This window comes from Rissa tridactyla, chromosome 2 (genome assembly GCF_028500815.1).
Source record: "Rissa tridactyla isolate bRisTri1 chromosome 2, bRisTri1.patW.cur.20221130, whole genome shotgun sequence".
Classification (NCBI taxonomy): Eukaryota; Metazoa; Chordata; class Aves; order Charadriiformes; family Laridae; genus Rissa; species Rissa tridactyla.
The window spans coordinates 47712404-47737594 of NC_071467.1; the positions used below are offsets into that span (position 1 = coordinate 47712404).

Consider the following 25191-nt stretch of genomic DNA (forward strand, 5'->3'; position numbering starts at 1 on the left):
GTATGGTCTCTCTCCACTGGCCATGCACGACCGTTTCTCTCCCCAACCGTGGATTTCCTATTACTCTCGTTACGACTCACTGAGCCCCAGGCCCAAGGATAATGATGTGTTGTTTCTTGGTAGCATAATTTGTCACACGTACATTTTTTCTTCTTCTTCTCTTGCAGAAAGCTCTGCGCTCTCTCTCTCTCTCTCTTTCTCTCTCTCTCCTTCTCTCTCTCTCGTACATTTTCTTGCTGTTGCTAATTCATGGTGATCAAATGATGTACGACAAAATAAATTGTAAAGAGTGACTGCTCCGAGTTGGGAACCAGAAGGTTTTTTTTTTTCTTTCTTTTCTCTCCCTCTTTTTTTTTTTTTTTTTTTTTTGGAAGGAGCGAGCAAACCTTTAAAAAGGAAGGACAATTGATTTTTTTTGGGGGGGAGCTTAAGTGAACCTTTACTTTGGCAGCTGGTTGTGGAGCAGGTAAGTTTCTGGCCTTGTGTCTAACCGTCTCTGTGCATTTTCTTGTGTCTCCCGATTTGTTTGTTGCTGGGGGGGGGAGAGGAAAGGGGTGTCTGTGTGTGCGGGTGTGTGTGCTGGAAGTGTGTGCGGGGGCGGCGGGGGGGCAGTTGTGTAACGAACGCGTTTGCAGAATAAACTCCGATTGCAAGAAATGGGCAAAACGAGGAAGAAAGAAGGGGAGGGAGAAAGAGGAGGAGTGTGTGTGTGTGTATATATGTGTGTGTGCATGTATGTATGTCTGTCTGTGTGTGTGTGTGCGGTGCCGGGGGGGGCGGGGGGGGGGGGAATGACCGGGTCCACTTAAAGGGAGAGGCTCCGGGAGGTTTCTGTAGCCGGCGGCGGGGCGCGGAGCGGGGCTGAGCGGCGCCGGGGCAGGGGAAGCGGCTGCAGGCAGCCCCTCGCCGTGCCGATAAATGGGGCGGGGGGGGTGGGGGGGAGGACGAAGGGAGGTAGAGGAAGCCCAGCGAGGAGCGACTGAGCGCGCTGCAATGGCAGGAGCGGGTCTCGGCGGGATCCCGCTGAGGAGGAGGAGGAAGAGCAGCGGCGGCGGCGGCGCTCGGCGGGGCGGGATGCGGCCAGCGCGGGTCGGTGGCTGCGCAGCCCCCGCAGGTGCGGCCGCGGTTCGGGGTTGCCCCGCCGATACCCCCCCGCCTTCCCCGGGCTGGGCACACGGGGCCGGGGCGGAGGAAAGGGGGGGATGCGGAACGGGGCCCGGCCGGACCGAGGGGCGGCCGGCCAGGGCCCTGCTCCCCGCCGCCCCTGTCCTTCCCCCAACTTGAACTTCACGTAGTTACCGGAGTTACGGCAGCGGCGCCGTCTGCTGCGAGGAGGAGAAGGGAGCCGGGCAGGACAGCGGCGGGCGGCCCCTCGCAGCTCCCCCCCTCCCGGCCCCGGGGTGCGAAGTATTGAAAACATCCTCTCCCGGCCCCGTCCCCCCCGCCTTGGGGCGGAGAAGGCGAGGTGGGGGGGGTCAACTTCGCTGCCGGGCAGCGCCGTGGTCCCCGCCCCGGGCACACTGCCCCCCACCCCCCCCCGGCCCCGGGGACGAAGCGGGTCCCGGTGACGCCGAGTTGCCAAAGCGGGCGGAGGGGCCCGGGGGCTGGCAGGGCTGCTCGCCTTCCCGGCAGAGTTTCAGTCACTTGGTAGTTTCTCTGGGCATCGCGGAGTTTGATGGGGGAAGGGGCGGGGGGGGATTATTTTGTGCGTGTTTGATTGCTGGGGTGGGGTGTGTTTTTTTGGGTTTTTTTTTGCGGGGGGGGGGGGGGGGGGAGCTCAGCTTTGAAAACGTCCGCGGTTTCCTCACTTTCCTCACTCCTTCCTTGGAGAACACCCAGGAGGGTGGAGAAGGCGGGGGGGTGGGGGTGGGGGGGCGAAAAAATATATCTCTTCCATCCCTCCCAAGTTGCGGCCCCTCCGAGCGAGCCCGCCCGGGGGGGAACGGGGGCGGGGCGGCTCGGCGGGCAAGCGGGAGACGGTCCCCCGGCTGCCCCCCCCCCCCCCCCCCCCGCCCGCCACACGGCCGGGATGCGCCCTCCGGGGCCTCTAAAAGCTCTGTGTTTATTGTTGTGTCGTCCCGTGTGTGTGTGTCCCCCCACCCCACCCCGCTCTCCTCCCCACCCCTCTGCCCAGGTTGGAGGAGGGTTTAAAAGGCAGGTGTGTCGGCGGCCGCTCGCCATGTCCAGATCCGGGGACAGGACCTCCACCTTCGACCCCAGCCACAGCGACAACCTGCTGCACGGCCTCAACCTGCTGTGGAGGAAGCAGCTCTTCTGCGACGTGACCCTGACGGCCCAGGGCCAGCAGTTCCACTGCCACAAGGCCGTGCTGGCCTCCTGCTCCCAGTACTTCCGATCCCTCTTCTCCAGCGGCGGCGGGAGCGGCGGGCACCCCCACGCTCTGGGGCTGGGGCCCGGCGCCCAGGACGGGCTGGGGGGCCCGCCCAAGGAGCCGCCGCCGCCGCAGCCGCAGGAGGAGCCCGGCACCCCGTCCTCCTCCCCGGAGGACAAGCTGCTGGCCAGCCCGCGGGCCATCAACAACCTGGTGCTGCAGGGCTGCTCGTCCATCGGGCTGCGACTGGTGCTGGAGTACCTGTACACGGCCAACGTGACCCTCTCGCTGGACACGGTGGAGGAGGTGCTGTCGGTCAGCAAGATCCTGCACATCCCGCAGGTCACCAAGCTGTGCGTGCAGTTCCTCAACGACCAGATCTCGGTGCAGAACTACAAGCAGGTGTGCAAGATCGCCGCCCTGCACGGCCTGGAGGAGACCAAGAAGCTGGCCAACAAGTACCTGGTGGAGGACGTGCTGCTGCTCAACTTCGAGGAGATGCGCGCCCTGCTCGACTCGCTGCCCCCCCCCGTCGAGTCGGAGCTGGCCCTCTTCCAGATGTCCGTCCTCTGGCTGGAGCACGACCGGGAGACCCGCATGCAGTACGCCCCAGACCTGATGAAGCGCCTCCGCTTCGCCCTCATCCCGGCGCCGGAGCTGGTGGAGCGGGTGCAGTCGGTGGATTTCATGCGCACCGACCCCGTCTGCCAGAAGCTGCTGCTGGACGCCATGAACTACCACCTGATGCCCTTCAGGCAGCACTGCCGGCAGAGCCTGGCCAGCAGGTGAGGGGGGCGGCGAGGAGCTGGGGGGGCGGGGGGGGGGACGACGGCACCTTCCCTCACAGGCGGCTCCTGGCCGCGGGAGGTTAGGGGGGGTCCCCGCAGGGCGCAGGGCCGAGCCGGCGGGGGCCGGGCAGGGAGCCGGCGGGGGCCGGGCCGGGCGCCCTCCGGCGGGGCAGGGGGTGGTGGCGGCGGCCGGGCCGGGCGGCGGGAGCCCGCCCGCCGCGGCGGCTGAAGGGCGGCGGCGGGGTCGGGTCGAGCTGCCCGCCCCCGGCACAGCCAAACTTTTCGTCCCCTCCCCTCGGCCCGGCGGGGCCGCGGCGTGTGGGGGGGGGGGGCGTGCGTGTGTGGCGGAGGCCGCGTCCGAGGGCGGGAGGCCTTCTCGGAGGCGGCCGGCGGGGCGAGCGGCCGCGGGGCCCTCGGCTGCCCCGGCCTGGTGGTGGCGGCGGCGGCAGGTCCCTCAGCCGTCGTGGCTGATCCGTCGGGCTGGCGAGTGAATGTGGGGCTTCAGCGTGCCTGTGGGGAGCCCGCGGCTTGGGAACCTGTTGTAATTCATTTATTACAGGCCATATTTATTTATTACACACACCCCACCCCACCCCCCCCAGTGTTACTCCTTAACAAGGAGTTGTGTCTTCGGGGCGTTTTAAGCTGTGATACCCAAGTCCTAAATCTAATTAATTATCTTCATAAATAACCGCGTTACTGGCGCGCACCCTGGTATTTGCTGATGTTCGGGCGATGTCCGTATTGTGCGTGGAAACTTGTGACTTCATAGTCCTTACATCCATGACATGTCAGTTATTTTCATTTAATAAGGTAATGAATCATGATGTCAAAGACTGACAATATGAGGTTGGTGTTAGGGACTGAAAGCACAGGATGTAGTTTAAAGAGCAGTAAATATACCTGAAATGAAGGGGATATTTATTTTTCTCCTTTTATATACTTCATTTTGTTCAAAAATGGAAAGAATACCGTCTTCCAAGTATAGTGGCACGGTAGCGCAGAAATCAAAGCACACTTTGTATTATTCGGCTTTTTAACTAATAGGTGGATATTATTAATGACTTAGCAGCGAGGAAAACTAGTACGTTATTAAATATTTTAGATAATACGCTCTCTTAGCATTAATGCAGAGGATTCTTTATATCTTCATGTAATGGGTACCCTGATGATTTAACTTTGGAAATGCTGTGCCTTCTTTTATTATCTTTGGTTAGCTTGCTGTGTTAGTGTTTTGTCGTGCTTATCACCTTGCTGTCTAACCTATTCTCACTCCAAAAATCCTACAGTAAAAAACGAACACCAGCATTTTGCAGTGTAAAGTATTTTTTGAGCTGCCGCCGTTGTAGCTGGCGCGTACCCTTTGCATTTCAATATTCAAAACTGTTGACTTTTTCAAAAATGCAAAAACCCACCACCACCTCCTCCGTTGAGATTCTGCACACCGCCGGGGGCATGCCGGGGCTCGTGTCCTGGTGGATTGCTGAGATACCAGCCGGCTTGGTTCAGTGAAGATACCTTCCAGCTTCACTGGTCCATGTCATTTGAAGGATATGTAGTGGTGTTCTGACCACTGAATGCTTACAAGTGTCATGGATGCTGCAAGAATCTGATACCCCTGGTGCTGGGAGCTGGCTTTGCCTGTAAGCGGGAACGTACACAAAAGGATCGCACTTTAAGTAGACCTAGATTAGGCTCTGAGTCACGCTTACTTAATGATTTACAGGGGACTCCAAATAGCACAAATAGCATGTTTTTTATTTGTAATAGGTCTGCAGGTCTGTACAGACAGTGGTATTTCAGAGACCCTTAACCGTAGCGGGTGAAAACCTAGCATCACCTTCTCAACTTTAACGTGTGTTTAATGACAGCGTCGTAACTAGCTTCTCTTGGTTGAGTTCTTTGGGGGTGGTGAAATCAGAGCAAAAACATTTAGATTTATTTATAAGCTGACGCTAGAACTTACTCAAAATGTTAAAATGTTGGAGATGTTGAAATGCTCTGTGATACAGAATGCAATTGCTATATTTTCATTTTTGGTCTTGGATAATGTTCCTGGGAATTCACAAAGGTCACAAAGGCCCATCTTTGGATCTTAATCACTTTCAGATTTCATCAGGCTGTGTAAGTGTACAAATGCCTTCTTAAACACGAACGAAGAAACAAGAGAAACATACCCAAGCCTAGAGAGATTTCCAGACTTGTCCTTCCTGTTACTCATAGTTTCTCTAAAGTTGCAATTCTAACAGGTGAACACTCATTCAGTACAATTTTTTTTTAAGGAAGAAAATCTACAAAGACTTCCTTAAGTTACTAATTTGCAGAAGGAAATCTTAAAAGTAACAAACAGTGAAGTACCTTGTGCAAATAGATAAATATTATTACACAGAGAAGGACTTTAAAACTTTGATTACCTTTTCTGTGAGCAGTGGTGACCTTGGTAGTTTGGAATTTGAAGTTTAATGAAAGGTCATTCACAAAAGATTCACATGTCTTTAGAAAGAGATTAACTGTTCTTCTTGTGCACTGTAATATCTACTACATGGTACAGTATGGCTTGGTGAGAAATAAAAGCAGCAGAGTGCCATAGCCGCCTACTAACAGCCTGTTGAAGAAATTAGGAGAATCACACTCACAATTAGAACTTGCAAATAACTTTTCTGTGTTTTTGCAAAGAATAATTATTTTTTTTTTGTAACGTGCTACTTTAAAAAAGTGTGTACGTACATATCCATATGCACAATACCACTTTGGAGTGCTTTGGAAATGGGGCTACTTAACGTTTCTTAAGCAAAACAAGTATAATAGGAAGCTCAAAATATGGTGATTCTCCTCTGAAATGTAACTGTAAAAAAAGCACTGGTTGTTTCTTTAAGCTTGTTCTTTATGTGGTAAATCACATGTGCTCACTTTTTGGCCAAACACAAGTTTTTGTTGTTGTCAGGGCTGGAGGAAGGCGGTTTTGGATCATAGTAGTCAGTCTGTGCACTGTGAGCAGGATCATTTATAAAGTTTGTGCTACAGGTACAGATCCTGCAGCCCAAGTGATGCTGGGGCTGGTAGGTACCTGGGTTGTGTTTTGTGCCGCAGTGAAAAAACTCTGTTTACCTGCAGGTAGAGCAAATTTTTATTTTTTTTTTTTCATGAAATTTCCTGAGGAAACACTTGAACACCCTGATGCATTTTTTGTAAAATAATTTTTCAAAGTCCGTCGACTAAACAATCATCGTTTAAAAAATTGAGGAATGATGTTCCTGATTTATGAACCTTGACGTGTATTCTGAGGCTTAGGACTTTCCCACGGTGGGGAGGGTGTTTTGGCTCTGATCTGGCGTTTAATCAGGTGCTCAACTCTAAGCAAAGTTAGTAAGTCTGTTGACTTTGACTTCCCTTTTCCAGGTTCATGCTGGAGCTTTCTGGCCTCTGTGGTCCTCACCTACCATAGGGCCTCAGCACACAAGCCGTTATTAAAGGTTCTTGAGGCACAGTCCGTTTTGACATCAGTAGGAAAAATCCCAGTGGTTTGAGCATGGAGTGGATTTGGCCCATCATGGTGACCGTGAACATTAGACTTAAATTGTGTTTGTCTGTCCCTGAGAGACACAGGTAGCTCCCTGCTGTGTCATGTTCTCTGTAGTTTTGGGAAGGAAATGCATTTAGATAGAGGAATGTTCATCTTCCTGTTATTTATCTGACTCTTGGGACTTCACTGGAGTATTGAGTTGATTAAAATGTCTCTGTGCTTTATTGTGTAACATAATATATTTTATATAACACATGGCATGTGTTTTCAATTTTTAAAAAGTTCTGGGTTAGAGCATTACCATGTTGCTGGAAAGAATTTCACTTTTGAAGATGAGTGAGCTAGTGAGAATTATTATTGCTTCCATGTTTACTTGCAACAATGAAAATGGTTAAAAACACATCACTGCTATGAAATGCCTGGCTTTTAACTTTAGTTTTGCTTGTGCTAATGCACAGTATAGCTGTAGACAGAGAACAGAGCAATACAGAAAAAGATATTTAAATTGTGGGGCTTATTATTAAATGTTTTACATAAATTTTTTTGCCTTTTTATAGACATTGCCATGATTTTATGGTTTCGCTCGCCTGTAACAATTTACGATGACTTCTGTCCCAGATAGGCATGAGAAGATAGGCTGGGTGGGAAGAGGCAGCCCCTTACAGCCTGGGAGTTGTTTTGTCGGCTGCAGGACACACGTAGCTCCTTTCCACATCCATGGGCGTTTGGGCTGGCCTGCTCCTTCCAAGATTTGCAGGCAGAGCAGCAGTTAGATGTCTGTACAGCTGCATCCAGTACCTGAAGGCAGAGGGGAGTTGAGGAAAGTAAAGCTGTGAGAGAGGGGAAAATGCAGAAAAAGAAAGGAAAGGAATTGAGATACCCCAGGGGAGAAGCAGGACGTAAATAGCAGAAGCAAGGAAGTACAAATGAGGGAAAAGGGGAGAGAAGAACAGTTTTGAAGGGAGAAAAGTGAAAGAATAGGATTCCAAACAGGAAGGGAGACAAGCAAAACAAAAAAGACCCAGGCAGATAAAAAGAAAAGAGGGAATGAAACAAAAGGGGGGAAAAAACCCCCCACTAATTCTTGGCAGAAACAGCATCAGTTGTCGATAAGAACTGAGTATTTCAGTTTCTGGAAAAGCTATTTCAGATGTGGGGGAGGAAAAATGGCCAGGGATCAGGCAAGTGACCTGAGATGGGAAAAGTCGTAGGCAGGAAATATGGAATTAAAGAGTAAAAGAGAAAGGAGGGAAATAAAAAGACAAAGAGATAAGAAGGCTAAGCCTGACCGTGCTTTTTTCTGGGTTCAGCGATGTCCCAGCACGTTACAGACCCAGCTGTTTTTTTTGTACTTTTATTCCCTGGACTGCTAGACCTCGGGGAGATGAGAAGTGCAAATTCTGGTCCTGCTGAAGCTAACTGTATAGATTTTTATTTTTCTTTCATTTCAGTGGGGAGATGGTGTCATCCAGACTGTTTGGTGTTAGGCAATATTAGTGAAAGTGACAGTAAATGAAACAGTGACAGGTGATGAAGATGATAAGACCAGTTTTCACTCAGTAGAAAGGTGGTAACTGTTGATGAAGAAGGAAAATGTAAAGCAATGAGCAGCATGAGACACTAGCATTTACGTGGAAGACACACATACCCAGTCTGTTTTACTATCTACAGAGGAGATTAAAAATGTGAAGAAACTGGTTACATCCCTTGGCGATTAAATAATTTCCTTCGTGAATATACCACTTGTCTACAAATCTCACTGACTGTAGTTCAGTTTGACCTCTCTTTCTGCTAAGATTTTTTGTAGGATCCCAGTAGGGCGTTTGGTGGTTGATAAAAAAAAAAATGTGCTTATTTTTTCACGGAAATAAATTGTTGTGTGTTCTAGTAACAGCCACCTGCCTGTCTCTTTGTGATCCTGACACCAATATTTGAATTTTTAACTAATATTCTTACTCATGGTTAATTGCAAGTGAGAAATATTTCAGACCCCAAATTAACATCCAGATAAAAAACATACCTTAAAATGCATGTGAATTATTAACATTTGCATTACGGTGTGGGTGAAGTGAATGTGAAGCTCCGGTTTATTTTACTGGGCTTTGGATCAGGTCCTACGTGCCTGAACTAATATCAGTAAATTGTGCCTGTGCCAGGACTCTCTCGGCTGAGCTGCGGAAGGGAGACTGACACATTAGAGGCTGCGGGGAAGTGAACCACAGACCTATAGTCAGTTTAATCCTAGTTAGTCTCACCTACTTGCCTTACTTGCCTTACGTGCATTCATTTGCCTTAGGAGCCAGGCTAGTGCTGAGGTGTGAGTGGAGAGATGTCGAGCATCCAAGAGGGAGGGAGGCAGGCCCGGAGCTCAGATTACTGTCAGGGGCAGCACCATTGTCCAAAAAGGAGTGCTGTGGGTCAGGGCAGTCCTTTGAAGACTACTTAAAATGTGTATGTCCTGGCTGGTAAAATCCTTGAAACCTGTGGTAGCATTGGTGATAGCCAGTTATAGTACTCATTAGGAGAAACATAATTTATAAAGAGTATTTAATGGTCTTTCTTATGGGCAACCGTCTTCCAACAGCTGTAGATGGAGAAAGGGTGCCAGGTGTCACATGTGGGTACTTTCCTTCCCCTGCCAGCAGGTGTCTTGGTCAGAGGTACTAGCTGGGGTAGTCTCCTTTGTGAACTGCCAGCCTCTCCTGATTTATGTCCTTAGGTGACATATAGTCCAAATACCTCCAGCTCCCTCTCTACCTCCTTCCCTCTTTTGCTCCAGAACATCAAAATCCCCCACTTCAAAGCCTTCAAAACCTTTTGAATGTCCAAACTATTTGTTTTCCCTTATCAGTCTGCCTCATAGGCTCCTCCTTGCTCCCAGGCCACTCTGACAGATAGGGCTCTTCCCCACATCTGTCCTACCCAAGCTTCACCTCCGCCTGCTCCTTCTTCGATCCTCTGCTGCCGTGGCCCCTCGCTCCTCAGTGCCCCTTCCACCAGGCTCCCTACCTCACACGTACTGATGCCGACTGCTCCAGACCTCTCAGCTTGGATTTCCAGAGGCCGCTGCAGCTGGTTGGGCTGTGCTGCTCCTCGGCTTTCCTGCCCTTTTTAGTACTTGAAGCAGCTTCCTCCCTCTCCAAGGCTGCTACAGCCAGCTAAGCTGGTCCTTCTCCGGCAGGAGTGACGCCTGCTTTTGCTTCTTGCAAAAGGATTGGGAATGCAGGCGCAGGCTGCATTTATTAAAATTCACCTGGCAGAATACTGATGGCGGAGTAATGCAAGATGTAAAACCTGGTATAGCTGGTGCTGGTGCACAGGGTGCCAGTGGGGTTGCTGTTTGCACCTTTCTCCCCTTCTATATTGCAGGCACACAGAGATGTATCTGTATCTCTGCTCTTTTTCGGAGAGGGGAAGTCTCACTGGATCTCAAGTCGCCTTGTTCTAGAGGGAAAATGAAGATAACTTAGAAAAAGTAATCTTGCTAAGCCACTCAAACCGAGGGCAAAGTGCCTGGGAAAATAGTAACTTCCTTCTCAAATGCTGTACTTCAGCAAAGGTGCCACTTTCCACCACCTGCGACAGCCTGTGCAACTCATTTACAAATCTTGTGGGTTCCTAAAAGAGTGGATCTGTCTCGCATGAGGTCCTGTGCTGTTCTTACCTGTGCTTTGGCAGCACTGTCTGGGACTGTCCTGTCAGGGAGAACGTGAGTCACAGCTGGTGCAGAGCCTCCTGGAAAAGGAAATTCCCTCTGAAACAAAGTCCTGGTATGAATTACACTTAGGGTGTACCGTTTACAAATGGGGTGCTGTAGGATCATGGTGAACATCACACAAACCTGTCTGCCTACATGTCCTACATGAGGCTTTTGTGGTTCGCTCTTTGCCTGATGCTCATCCCCTTCGCATGGAGAGAGAAGATAGAGGAGAGGGTCTTTGAAGGCAAATGATGGCCTGGGGTCACTGTAGTTTTTTCCTTACAGCAAAAGAATACGGAGTCTGTAACTGCTGAGCAGTAAATGGAACAGAGCTGCGATGCTGTAGTTGTTTGGATTTATACTCAAAGAAAAAGTACAGTGAGCCCTGGGGGCAAGGGGAGTGAGGAGAGCAAACCTGGAACACAAAATCAACAGAAAATAATTTGCCAGGAAAAAAGCTTTGGTTCTGTTAAACTCACGTTATGGAAAAAATCCTCATAATCTGTAAAAACACCATTTTATCTTTTCAAACAACTCTGCTCTGAGTGTTTTGCAAAAAATCAGAGCAGTTTTGTAACTATCAGTTTGTTGTCATCCTTTGCAAAGAATGGCCAAAAAAGATTGAGCATGGAAGTTAATAGGAATCGTGGATGAAAGTTTTGAGCTGGACTCCACCACTCTGTAAACATCTCTCTGTTGTTGGTTTTGTTGAAGCAGATCATGATAAACCAGTATTACTGGTTTGCCAAAGGACCATCTAAAGAAATTACAGCATATGGGAAGTTGAAATCCATTAGTAGATACTTCCTGGCATCATTTTTCATATTTGATGCCTTCCTCAAATTTTCTTTTAAAGACTGTCATGCCGAGTACTTAGTAGTCAACACTTCTTGCTGTATTCTTGGAAAGCAGACAATAAACTTTGAGCAAATATTATCAGCTGCCAAGTTCAATGGAAACAGGCGGTTTGCACTGGAGCTGGAAGTAAATAGAAGTTGGTGCCACAGCTGGTTCTTCCTGTCTTCCCTGACAGCCACCTCCTTTCAGAAAAAAAGAAGCAACACTGGAAAAGGTAACCAGTTTTAGCTTGGGTGAGGCAGCAGCAAGTTGTGTTTCTTCTCCTTGGCTTCCCAATGACAAGGAAGCTTAGCTGGGGAGAACACAGCCTTTGATGCCGAGACCTCCTGGCGTCATGGATGTCTGATACAGAATCAAATAAAAAAAGGAACTTTCTGACTTTTCACAGTCTGAAAGTCAAAAAGAAGTGTTGACTGAAATTTCCAAGGGAAAAAATGAGGATTTGACCAACCTGAAGCATTCTATAAACATTTCCATTCTACCACCTCTGTCTAAAACTAGAAAAAAAAAAAAAAAAAAGGAGGAGGTGGGGAAAGGGAAAGCAAATTGAGAAGGCATCTAGCTTTGACATTTTATTCAGTTTTATTTTTAAAGGTATTCAGGTTCAAGGGAATTTCTTTAAGATTTTTCAGAACTGCCAACAATATGGAAAATCAGGTTTTTTGCATAATTTTGCCAATAAGATTCATGACATGGGAGGTTTTGTGACTCATTTACCAATATAAACTTTGGTAGTAAAATGCCTTTGATTCAAATCCCTTGCAGTGGTTCAGATATATATGGCTAGTAAGGATGTCTTTAGCATTCAGATCTCCGTGGATTTAAAGACTTGTGTTCAAATGCTCTATTTGTGTAGGTATCATCTCTATAGAAGTACTATTCATGGTCTCCCTAGGCAATGCATCTGTAAAACCTGTCTCAAGGTGTAAGAAACAATGGTGTTGTGTATGGATACAGCAACCTTGGCAGGACTCTGTATGGGAAAGCTACTGAACATCTTTCTGGGGAACTGTACCAGTCTCCTGTTAACACGAAGAATAAGCTGGTAATACAGGGAGACAAAAGATAAGAAGGATGTTCCTGTGTGCTCCTCCCAAAGGTGTGCTGATTGTAGATGCCACGCTTCCAGGTTAGCTGTTTAACCCTAAGCTATCTTAGTTCAGGGGATCTTACCCGAAAAGGAAGGGGCATTCACTGTAAAAATCCTTCAGCTAGAAAAATACGCTAACTCTTCAAGATTTAGTTAGAGAACATTCTAAATAAGTAACAGCAATGGGATTGGATTCATAAAGAAAATTTAGAGCTCCGAACACATTGTAAGTTATTTTAACACAGGGAATGGAAAATTACTTGGCACCTGTAGAAACAAAAGCATATAAAGGAAATTTTAACTTGTCAGATAACTTTGCAACAGTTAAGCGTGGCCTGTCAGACAAAAGATTCACTTACCCTTAGGCTTTGGCTTATTAGATAGAGGCAAAAAGGAAAGACTGTAGTTGGAGCAAACAGGGACTCTCCTTTTTTTTGTCTATGAATTTAAAAAAAAATAAAAATAAGGCATTGGACAAAAATAAACTTTTGAGTAGGTTCCTAAGACAAAAATGGCAATCAATGTCTGTAGCAAATAATTCCCAACTTAGTATTCATGTTCTTAAACTTCAATCTTTCGGTGGTCAGCAACATGTATTAAATGGGCAGGAGAGTGGATGTCTTTTAGGCATTGACAAACCTCTTCAGTGAATGTTGTGGTGAGCTCTGGTGCAATGAAAACTCATACTTGAGGCTGCCTGCTAAGCATGCCCCCACTGACAATGAAAAGAAGAAAACCAGAATCTTCATGTCACAAAAATGAACAATAAGACTGGTTTTCAGTTCCAGTATTAATAGGAGGGTTTTTTGCATTATTTCGGGTGTGCCTTGGGCAATAGGTGTGCTTTAGGAGAGTCAGAAAACTCCATTCATAAAGCAACATTCATATGTTCGGCATATTTTTGAACATATTTTGAACCTCAGAACTAAATCATTTCTTGGTCATAACTTACAAGTGACCTAGATAAGCCTCAGCATGCTTTAGGTTTTGACGGAACTGAAGTGGTGTTTTGGGTCTCTGCCCAGAAGGAGAAAGAGGTTCCTGTTTCCTTCAGAGTTCCAGCAGAAGTCTGGATCTGCAGGACTTGGTCTGGCGGCTGTGAGAGCTCAGGTCCTTCCCCTGGCAGTGCTAAAGGGTTTGGAAGGGATTCTGTATGCGTATTTACCTATAGGCTGTGATGATCAGTAATTTATTTTATGTGATAACAAAGGCTTGCAGAATTTCTCTGTCCAAAATAAATTTTACATTGTATCTTATGGCTTTCATCAAGTTCATAGTTAAACTCCTGGATAATGATATTTTCTCTCTATTAAACGTGTGTTGCTAATCACGGCTATCATTGCAGTCAACTGCAGAAGCCAAAATCCATTGAAATAAGCAGTTTTCTTATGATGCTTTTGTTGCACTGAAGTGCCTATCCAGGAGTGTGGGAGGTAGTTGCCAAAGATCTCATCACACGTTTTGTGATGGCAGAACAGTTTCTTCAAGTCATGGACAAATGGATGCCTGAGGCATCAGTTCAGATTTGCAGACCACAACTGTAGTCCCCGTTACATTTTTGTTGAACACAGCACTGCTTCAGATGCCTTTTTTGAAGAAAAAGGTTGCTAAGGACCATCCTGGTTTCTGAAGATTAAATTAAGTCTTTAATGTTAACAAACAAAAGGTCTGCAACTAAAGTGCTGATTGGGACAGTGTATTTGTCTCTTTGTCTGTTACCTTGAGGCTGGTATCTAAACCACGGGGCACTGTTTTGTTTCTGCCGCAGGTTAATACAGCTACTTTTTCTGAGATTCTTGCTACTTCTTGTTTTGATAGTATCACTGTGTGTCAACCTCCAGTTTCTCAAATCCTTTGATGTAATGAGGTTTGTGGATGTAAGCGAAATTCACCACCCATTCACCTGCTCTTGCTGGATTTGTGTTGGTCTTCTGGCGGTTTTTGTTTGTGCCTGCATTCAGTGAGCAAATACCTGAGGACTGATTTGGCTCTGCTGCGTTTAAGGTCAGCCCTCAAGCAGGAGCAAGGCATCCCGTGTGTGTGAGGTTCCTGGTCCAAAGAGCCACCTGGCTCGCTCCATGCTGAAAGCCTATATTAAAATAGCCTATATTAAAAGAGAACTAATGATCCAGGTTTTTGGTTTTTTTTACAGCCCTGAGTTAAGGTGAAAGTATAGTTGAATAGTCTTCTTTTTTCCCATTTATTACCGTGATCATCTGTATGTCTGTTTCCTTTCTGATGTGTAACACTACACCAAATGCATTAAGAACCACAGGATTGCCACTTCATCATTGTATTCTTTCTGTTTCTTTGCGTTTGCTAATGCAGAGAGGGGAGCCTGATTGCATTGTTTAGAAACTGGAAGAGGCTGGAGCAAACCTGTTGTTTGGTGGGGCTTGTTTTCTTGCCAGCCTTGGTAGAATGAACTTCTACTAACTGCCCAGATAAGGAAAACCCATCAGTGAAAGATTGATGGATATGCTAATAAAGAAAAACAATGTACAAGCAGAGTATTTCCCATCCATGCATTTTCCATTCGCATGAGGTTGAAAAAGAGCTTTGGGTGGGAGTGGTTGTCAGGAGTATTGAGGTCTGTTACTGTCTTTTCTACTGATTCCTTGTGAGTTGATAAACTCTCTTGGGCTCAGCATTTTGCCCTGTGTATTCATGGTTAGTTTAGACTATGGACTAGTGACCTGAGTTTTAGAGCTGGTGCGCATCCTGCTACCTTTGAAGTGAGCAGGATTTAGGTATGCTGATGGGTATTCAACGTCTCGGAGAACAAAGCCACTTATATGAGTTCTCAAATGCCTAGGTTGGTGAGCCTGAAGGAAACGATACAAATTTGAAAATGTTAACTTTAAAATATACTTTGGTTTCCACTCTTGTAAGAAGACAAAATAAATTTCACACCACATGGGATACCCAGGAACTTAATTAAGGTGAATTAAGGGGTTTAGAATCTTTGCAGAAGAGAAATTGCAAAGTATGAGCATGGTAACAATACTATTCATCAATAAGAACTAGAGTTTTTGATTCTAGGTATCAGAAATGCTTTCAGGATAAGATATGCGTAAGTTTATCTCAGCTTTTTGCCATGACATCAGCCTCCCTGGTCACGGTTAACATTATTTTAGCCTTCCCTGACCAGGACCCACTACTATTAATTGAACACAAGATGATCATAATAGCCTTGCTAGGGACACTGTGAACCACAGTATGTAACTGAGTAGTATATTACACTGTGAAATAAGGACTATGAAAAGAGAGCGTTTCAGATATAATGCATAATGTTTCACATGGTAATATTGAGTTATCCAAATAGCAAACATGTAATAATGCAAGAAAAGGAGAAACTTTATCTTGCCAAGGTATTACATATCTTTTTAAATCCTGCCTTCATTGTAGTGTTTCACTGAATTACATTTTTATTAATATTTGGAAGAGTCTTCTGCGTATAAGCGGTGATCATTTCCATGTCTTTCCTATTTTAGAATGTATTTCAAGATTTTAACAATACTGCTCAGTGCAATATGAAACACAAATATAATGTAATAAAGAAAAAAAAATTCAAAACCTAAAATGTAGCGATTCACACCAAAACTTAAAAAGCAGAATTGGCTGCAAGAAAACACATCTGTTTAAAACATGCATATCTTTAGTTATTGTATTATCTTTACTTGGTTCACTGGAAGAGTTCTCAATACAGATGAATTAGATACTTTCGAGTAAAAGGACCCATCTCTTTTTTGCCACGTGAGAGTTCCCTGATCTTTTGGTAGAGCCTGTGCTGGCTATTAAGTTCTTACTAAACTTTTGTTAAAGAGCTTCTGTTCATGCTACTTCCCATTTTAAACATGTGAAAATACTAAATCTTTCTTAAACATTCCCATATAGCCGTGCTACTCCATCTCAAGAAACAGTGGCTTCTCAGATTGTTTAGCTGAAAAAGTAATGTTAAGGATAGTTGCAGCTGCCAAAGTCTGGAAACTCAGAGTTACATCTGACATTTCATTCTTCACCTTAACTATCGAGCCTTGGCCATTCATTGGTTTTTCACAGTGCTTTGGAGTTAGAAGGGAGTTTTACAGATGAAAGATGAAAATCAAAATAAACTCCTTTATCAAGTAAACCTTGCAAGGGCATTGTGAATTTCACAATACACAGGGAGTTGATTGTGATATAACATACAACACAAGAGGGTTGGAATAAACTATTTATTCTCTATCGTTAGGGGTGGCCATGCATAACTGACTTATGGCTCTGGTTTGCTCTGCCCCTTGTTACGTGTGCAGGCATCCCTAACTCATACCAAAACCAGTTTATCATACTCCTGCGTTGAATAGTTTTTATCAAATGTTCTCTCATTAAAAACTGTACTGGGGAGATCGAACATTTGAAGACACTACCAATGCTTAGGAAAGCTTTCCACAGAGGTTGATCTCACTGAGTGGAGTCAGTGCCGACAGCGACAATGAGACAGTTCCTGATACTCTACACAGATACAGCCTGGCGGGCAGGTAGCAGTCATCGTTTGGCAGTACGTAGCAGTATGGTGTAGAGGTTAAAGGCTGGCTTGTCAGAAAGCCTGAAGGATTGCAGGGGCTCCTCCCACATCAGGAGCAAAGCAGGGGGGATAGGACAGCATTGGACAGTGTCCTTGCCCCCATGATGTAGCTCCTTCCCCTGCAGCGAGGGTTTCGTTTCCTCTGGGTTTCGTTTCCTCTGCTGTCAATTCAGGACCTTCCCTGAGCCCTAAATCCATTTAAAAACAAACAAGGCCATCTGCCAGATAATTCCCTGGCCATCCTCGTGATAGATGTATCTGCAGTCTGTGGTTGTCTTTTGGTCAGCCATTTGAAAGGTTTTATTCATAAGCATGGTTTGGATCGAGCGTTCAGCTGGGTGCTCCCTCCCTGAAGAAGGTTCCTTTCGGGTAGTGCGTGTAGCACGACCTGGTTCATTTTACCCAGTTTTCTCAAGAGAGGATGCAGTCCTGCTACAAATGCAAATAGGTGGGTGCTCAAGATTCATTCTAGGTGGTAGTGGGAGCTAATCCAGTGATGTGTCTCAGTGGTGAAGCACCCGCTGCTGGAGTGCGCTGCTGAGATTGGAGCTCCTGGGTGGAGGTTTGACCCTGCCGTGTGCAGCCCTGTAGTGGTGGGCTTTGGTTCATGGCATTCTGTACTTTTCTTGGCCAGGAATGTTTGCTGCAGACTGACACACATATTGCTACAGTGATGTTGTCGTGCTTGGAAAAGTGTTGGTGTTTGGCAAGCGTGCTTTCCATCAAATGCATGGTCCCTCTGCACATGCATTTCTATCGATGCATTTTTTCCAGGCTATGTCACCTTCCTACTTCGCAGGAACATTTTGAGCGTAGACCTTTATTTCAGCGTTATCACACCCAAGCTTAGTATAACTGATGAAAGTTCAATTATATGCGAAGTGACTATTAAAGCATCAGGGCTCATCTGGGGGTCTGGGCCTCCCCTCCCCTTTTCACTTACAATTGTGCTAAATCCCTTAATGTTGCAAAGAAATTGTACATTCATCAGGTGGAGCGTTGGAGGCCAGGGTGCAGATAACCGCTTTTACTGCATATGAGACATTGCAGTCCTGTTCTTAAGAACTGCCAGGCAGATTGGGAATCACGGTCACGGTTAATAGCAGCGAATTGCCAGCTCTTGATGGGTGGGTAGTCACTCCTTTCAGTGGTTGCCCCCTGGGGGAGAAGGTAGAAAAACAGAGGGAGGGAATTAGAGTGACTTTGCACAGTTGAGCAGGTTCATGCCGCTGGATCAGTGGCAAGCATTGGCAGGGCTCCACTCTGGGGAGGCTCACAACAACATCACAGTCTCATTTTTACCAATTGGTGTTGCTATAGCCAGTGGTGCACAGGGGGAGAGCAAAGAGAAGGGGGGGAGCCGGGGGGGAGAGTGAAAGCAAGAGTCTGGACTAAATTAAACAAACAAAAGTGCTTGTAAGTAGCATTTAACCCATAACCATTAGCCCAGTGCTGCTAATTGTACTAAACTATATATCTGAAGTTCAGTGTGTGATTAAAGAGTTGGCTCACAAACTCTCTGCATAACCTTAATTTTTTCAAGGTTCTTTGAGTGTAGAATGGCTTATAATAATGATTTTGACTAATACGATTTTTGACATGCAACTTTAATGCTTAACCTTAGTACAACTCCAGAGCATTTCATGTGTATTCAGCTGTAAAGAGTGATGATTTAAAGGGATAATATAAGAAAAAGGTCGTTCTAGAATGAACCTCTAACAAATTGCATAAAGGAAGCTTATTATTCCGTGAGTAGAGAGATATGCAGCTTTTCTGATCATTTTTCTGCTTGGCTCAAAAAATTGTTGAGACATGATTGGGGAAAGAAACACAAAAAATGAAATAGAAAACTGCAAGCAGTGAACATTCTTTTGATGGTTATGATTTTGTTGCCACTAAAAATACTCCTCAGTAATGTGGTTGTTCATCTTTCCTCTTGTTTTGGGTGAAGAATTCGTTCCAATAAGAAAATGCTGTTATTGGTTGGAGGATTGCCTCCCGGACCTGACCGGCTACCCAGCAATTTGGTTCAGTATTATGATGATGAAAAGAAGACGTGGAAAATACTGACAAGTAAGTGGTTTATTTTTGTACAGTTGTCTTGATGAATTTAAAAACATGGTTAATCAAATTAGACACTTTATTGATTTGTTTCTCTTCAGAGATTTGTTTATGTATCACAAGGGGCTTCACAATGGAGCAATAAATTGAGATTGCAGAAGATGCTAATTTTATAATAGGATAGGCCTAAATTAACATTGGCTTAAAATCATTCCAGTAAGTTTTTTAAGTAAACTTGTAAGTCTTTCATACTGCGACATGAATACATGCATATTTATGTACATAGGAATAAAATGTGGTTTAGAAAAAAAAAAAGCCAACGTTCAAGACAGTTTTCTCAGAGTTAGATCCCTGGTAAGGCATAGTACTAGAGCACACCTTTGATTCTCTTTTGCATTTTCATTTCTTTCTTCCAGCTTTATCTGTTGTCCACAATCATTAAAGAAAGGTTTCCTCTATACTGCTCTGTGTCCACTGCTCACAGAAGCATTGGTGGAATATATCAGCTACAATAAACAGTGCATGGAGGCTCCTATCACAAAATTCCTTCCCACCTTCTTTTAAAGGTTGATTGTGTTTTAGAGGAAGCATTTTGCCTCGAGCATCAAGATTTGGAACTTATTGTTATGTTGGTTGTGATTCCCAGTCTGACTTGGTCATGGAATCAAATCATAGCTTCTTGAGTGCAGCAGGCTGTGTGTGCATTAGTCCCCTTGTGGCTAAACTGGCTGCATTGGTCAATAAAACTAAATTTTAACTGTCAAAATTGCCCAAAGCAGTATAGATAAAATAATAAATGAGCAATTTTGATCCATAAATCAAAGCCATACTTCTAAAACTGGACAACTGGTAAAACCTGGATTTCCTAATAGAGCTGCTTTTTTTCCCCAGTAAATACCTTTTACAGAATTCTCTTCTTCCTCCCTTGTCCAAAGCCCTTTAATGGGGCACATCCACGTTAATATTTATATACACAGGTTAGGATGAAAAAGAATTAAAAAGACTGCTATGATGCAGGACTTGAAATTATGCTTTTGCAAATTGCTTTCTCCCATGGAAAATCAGGAGCCTTTCTCAGAGTGGTGCAACATAAAGACTGCCTAGGTATAGATGCCCTGGACTAATAGTTGAGGGTATTGTGTAAGGATGGCAATTAAAAAAGGTCATATGAACTGTACATTAGAAAATTTTGCTGCATCTGTACTAGGGAACATACTATGCTTCACATTTTTCAAAATAATGAGATTTGATACTTACCTCTGTATGCTACTTCTAAGAAAATTCTGAAGATGGTAAGTCGGTGAAAAATCAATGATATTGTGTAAGGTAGAAGCGTTCAGGTTTTTTGAATTCGTTGTGTCTAACCCAGTGGCTCACCAGGATAGGCAGGAGAAATGGATCTATTACTTCAAGGTCTGAACTCTCCACTAAATTAAAGTAAAAAAAAAAACTTTATTCCCAATCTTACCTGTCTGTAGATGTGTCAGATTTTGTAAGCATGAAATTTATTCAGTTCTTGGTTACTTACGTTGTGATGCTGTCTCCAAGACTGTGGGAAACTGGAGCCAGAGGTTTGATACCTAAATGTTCTGGTTAAAAATCCGTTGCTAGTATCTGAATAGCACCACTGTCTACGATGGTATTGAGAGGTGTTTCTGAATAATTTCATGTAATTTTATCGAAAGAACATAGTCTTTTCTGTGTTACCTCTAACAAGTAGTAGCAAATAGAAAACAAAAATTCTCTTTCCATTCTGGTTAATGCATGGAACCTTCTGTGCTGTGATTAAAAGATAATGCTTCTGTTACAATCCTAGCTACCTCATGTTGAAGCACTTGGTCCTCAGCACTGGAAGTCCTGAAGGTCCCAGAATCTGTCTCAGTGTTGGCTGAGCCAGTGGCTGTCAAATACACAGCCCTCTCATGACATGAGTAATCCTTGTTCTTACCAAAACTGCTAGAAAAGGATGCCCACTTGGCCTGGACTACTGTTCGAGGATGTCTTTTCACGCTGAAAAAGGTTGTTAACAAGCATGATTTCTTAGAAAATACTATTACCACTCACCAAATGGTAGCAATTATTATTTTTTTTTTAAAGTTTAAATAAGAGTTTCAAGTATCCCCTGCTTTATTTTCTAACTTAATGTAAGAGAGGATGGTAAGTGGAGACAAGTTGGAATAGAAGTTTTGTCCTGTCCTTTACACAAAACATTGAAGGACTCCACAGCATAGGAGTGCAGGGACTTGAAGAACTGCGACTGAGCAGTTTTAGGGAAGACCACAAACTAATCACATTATAACATGGCAATAGTTCAGTGCAGTCATGGTGTTGTATCAACATACTATGATATTTACAGTGTGTGGGTATTTAAGGACATTGTTCTATCTTTATTTTTCATGTACTTTTTGCAGTTTAGGAAGAAGTATTTTTATTTCCTTCCTTTACGCTTTTACCTCTCCGAGAGTCCTCAGTTTTGGAAAATAATTGGTCTGTTTATTTTTATCAGAGATGTACAATCAGCGCGAAGGAGGAAGGTTGGTTTTTTTTTCAGTTTCTTTTTCACTTGTTTAGACAGTGCTGTCAGTCCTGAGGTTGCAGTTCACCCTCAGCTCATCAGTGCAAATGAGGAGTTTGCTCCCTTGTGAACAGGGACAGAGTAAAAGCTGTGTCCTGCTCGCAAGGTTCTGTGATGGGAAGAATCTCAGACCTTGTAGTCCGGTATTTCGGGGTGTTCTGTCTTATTATTGCGTTAGGTGTACTTGGTTTCCTTCTGTACTAGCAAACATTTATGAAGTCTTTTCTTTAACCTTCTACCCTCCAATAGATTCCCCCATGCACCAACAAAACGCCAGGTTTCGCACTTAGGGCCTTACTGATCCAATGTAAATGTGCACAGAAATTCCCCTTTCCCTCCTCCAAACCTATCTACATTGCTCATTTTCTACACTCTGTGCCAGTGGCACTTGGGAGTAAGAAGGGTGTAAAAGAAGCTTGCAAACACTTAGTCCTGGGTGCAACACTGGGCCATGGAGCAGGAGATGGGTGAGAGGAGACTGAATCTCCTCTTGTCACCCTCCACTGAGAGAAGCCCCAGAAGTTATTCAGCATGGCCTACAAACCCATTTCAGGGGGAACTGCTTGCATGTTGCCTTTTTCCTTCTCCGTGTGGAGAGCGGCTGTTGCAAATGCTCAGTTGCTTAGGGCTCTGTGTCCTGCCTTGTGTGATGCGTAAGGAACAGGAGAAGATCAGCCATCAGAAACTACTGACTCCCTGTAAGCCGCGGTGCTGCAGTTGGAGCTGTGAAGACAGTTGCAGGTGGAACAGCACAAGCTCTCGAGTATGACAGCTCAGCAGAGTAGCAATCTCATTTTGTTCCCGCGACAAGACTAGATCTATTGGCAGGGGATACTGCCCACCTCTCTCTGCCTGGCTACCCAAAGCACCAAATGCATCAGTACTAATGGGAGTAATTCTAAAGGTATCAGGAAAACAACTTGCCTTGTTCATATATCCAGAAGAGGAGGGGAAGCATGCACCCATTTCCAATTTTTTAATGTCATCATCTATAGGCAAGAATGCTATGGCTCAAGGGATTGGTAGATTTTTCACAGCCTAGTATTACTGTGTATTTTTCCTGTCTGGTATTTCTCAGAGAATTATTTTTTCTGTGTTGCCAACAAAGAATAGAGACAGAATAAAGACAAAACCGGAGAAAGTAAGTGGCATTTTACAAACATTTTCTGCTACCTAATTTTACTTGATGTGGGCATAATCCTAATCTGAGATTGTGCGCGTTGCTGTATAATTTGGAACGTTTCCTACTGCCCAGTCATGCCTGAGCAAAGTAGAGGCTTTTATAGACTGTATGGCAAAATGCAGCGAACGGATCTTCACTGCGTGATTTCTTTTCAGGCTTGCTTACACCTGCACCAGCATCACTTCATTTTTTAACTGGGTGCTACCTGTGTCACGTAGCAGCAGCAACAGGCTACCACTGCCAGTGGCACAAACTGAGGGGCCGATGGGTGTTGGACAGCCCTTGGCAACAGCAAAAGTTCTGCTCTATTAATGGGGTTTCATTATTCCGTAATGTTTCGCGGTTCTCATAGCTGCTTACTGGATGTGGGGCAGTGGGGGGGGTCGCCGCCGTGTCACCACCTCATGCCTCACTGCTCACAACCAGCCACTGCTGCTTTGGTTTTAATTACCAGCTATGGTCCTGCCAGGAGTCCTTGTTTAATCCTAGAACTCCTTTGGTTGTTTGTTTTAACTGCAACGTTTAACATTAATTAAACTTTAAGGAAGTGAAACAATGTTTTGTTTGTTAGAATTATTCCATAATAATTGCAAGTTTCAAAATCCGGAGCCTATAAAGATTTTTTGTGTTCAGAATTGCATAGCTCTCCCAAAAACCCTACTGCTAAGGCAATGATGTATTACTTTCACTTTCATTATATGTTTTTAATCAGAGCGTGACTTCACACTAGACAAAGCGATGCTTTATGCATGGTCTCCCTTGTTTTTTGCTAAAATCTTTTGACATGATTAATTTTACTTTAATGCTTTTGTCTTGTTGTAATGGTAAAGATGATGGGTATAAACCAGGGCAAAAAATACATGCTTTTCTGTCATAATGCCTCTAAGCATTTAAAAAATATATTAAATGAAAGAAAAAAATATCACAGGAGACTGATCCAACTGGAATTAAATTTCTTGCTACGTGAACAGAGAATGCAAGAAATAAATAAAAATGATGCAGTCATTGTTTTAGTTTTATTTTTTTTTGGTATTTTTTCCATAGCAATGTATCCATCTGTCTGATTAGAAGCGATGAATAGGAGAGAAATTGTGTCTTACAGATTTCTAGGTGTACAATGAATCCTCCTTTCAATGCAAAATTCCTTTTTCTCTAAAGCACAAAAGGGTAAAATATTGGAAACGTTACTGAACTCTTAGACGGCAGGTTCCATCCATGTGAAGCTGCAGCTGCAGCAGATCTTTCTTTCATATCGGTACTTTGTTTTTCAGAAAGATGCTAATTGTAACATTCCTTAACCTCCCTAGCTAACCACATCATCTGTGTAAAGCATGGAAGGGATTCAATGACCATCAAAATAGTGGCAAATGCATGTATGGGCAGTAGTGCATTTATGCTTCATTATTGCACTAGGTTTGGATTTTAATCCAATGTGAAAGCCAATGTCATTGTCCAGTGAAAAATATAATACAGGTGGTATATTTGGATAGGAAATACAGGGCAATGTCCAGAAGGTCACCAGACTGGAGACTTTAGTCAAGATGACCAGTGCCCCATTTCTGGTTACTTCTTTTCCTAGTTATTCCTTAGTCTTAGTTTAGTTATCTTTACCTTCCTCCCCTTTGCTAGGTGTACTTGCCTCTGCTGTGTTTGTTCCATGTGTAAGGACAAACAATGAATCAGGCACTTCGATTTCCTTCTCCATCTTTCTCCTTCATGCCAGCAGCAATTGCACAATATCAAGGAGTTGTCATTTATTTGTATTCCTCTGACTGGCTGATCATAACAAGCAGCTGGTAACCTTTTCATCCTCAGTGCTCTGACAAAGGTGGTCTGCTGCCTCCTTCCTTCCCCAGGTTGTCTGTGCTTTCTTTTTCACATGAGGCAATCTCCACTGCCGGTAGGCTGGTCTGAGTACAACATCTTTTGATTTCTGTCACTCCGACTTTTTGAATTTCCCTTTAACACGTTCTGTGACAGTACAGGCTCCTCTACAGCAGTCCTCCATCTTCGGTAACAACAGTTTGAATGTCAGCCAGCACTGAGGCATACTGGTGGTTCTAGAAACCCTTCCAGCATCATTATTTATGCATTTAATCCACAGGGAAGTCAAGTAAAAGGAAGGTAGAATGGTTTGCTTCATGTCACAGTCGGCATCAGAGAACCTGGGTCACTCCACTCCCCAGCCTACGTTGTTTCTGCTGGAATAGGTTACATTTGTTTCTGTTTTCTTTGGCAATTCTGTGGTGCTCAGTTGTATCAGCCTTTCCTGTACAGAATGATACTTTGTCCTTCCTGGGCAAATTAATAACAAAAGTCCTCTGTTTTTTCTGAAGTGGCTTTGGAGTCACTGAGAGTTTCTTGGTCCTTCATATCTTGGAGAGCTTTATCCAGTTCTGTCTTTGGTTACTTAGAAGACAGACAATATGAATTATGTGCTCACATCAGAGATTCTGGGAGAAAATTTCAAAGACATGTGTAAGACATAATGTTTAAGTACTACTAGATGCCTAT

The 25191-nt window shown here is 44.6% G+C and overlaps 1 protein-coding gene across 3 annotated transcripts in view; it reads left to right on the forward strand.

Moving 5' to 3' along the window:
• Nucleotides 1-439: 439 nt before the first annotated feature.
• Nucleotides 440-25191, forward strand: part of KLHL14 (kelch like family member 14) — a 65106-nt gene continuing 40354 nt past the window's right edge. For 2 of the 3 annotated variants that reach the window (XR_008465149.1, XM_054193568.1), the window contains exons 1-3: nt 979-1114; nt 2135-3117; nt 18810-18931. Coding sequence is in view for 2 of the 3 variants with exons in the window: in XM_054193568.1 (XP_054049543.1) it covers nt 2180-3117; nt 18810-18931 (1060 nt within the window). In the remaining variant the exon portion in view is untranslated. Of the gene's footprint in view, nt 467-978; nt 1115-2134; nt 3118-18809; nt 18932-25191 lie in introns of those variants that run through there. The other variant, XM_054193570.1, reaches the window with a different exon arrangement.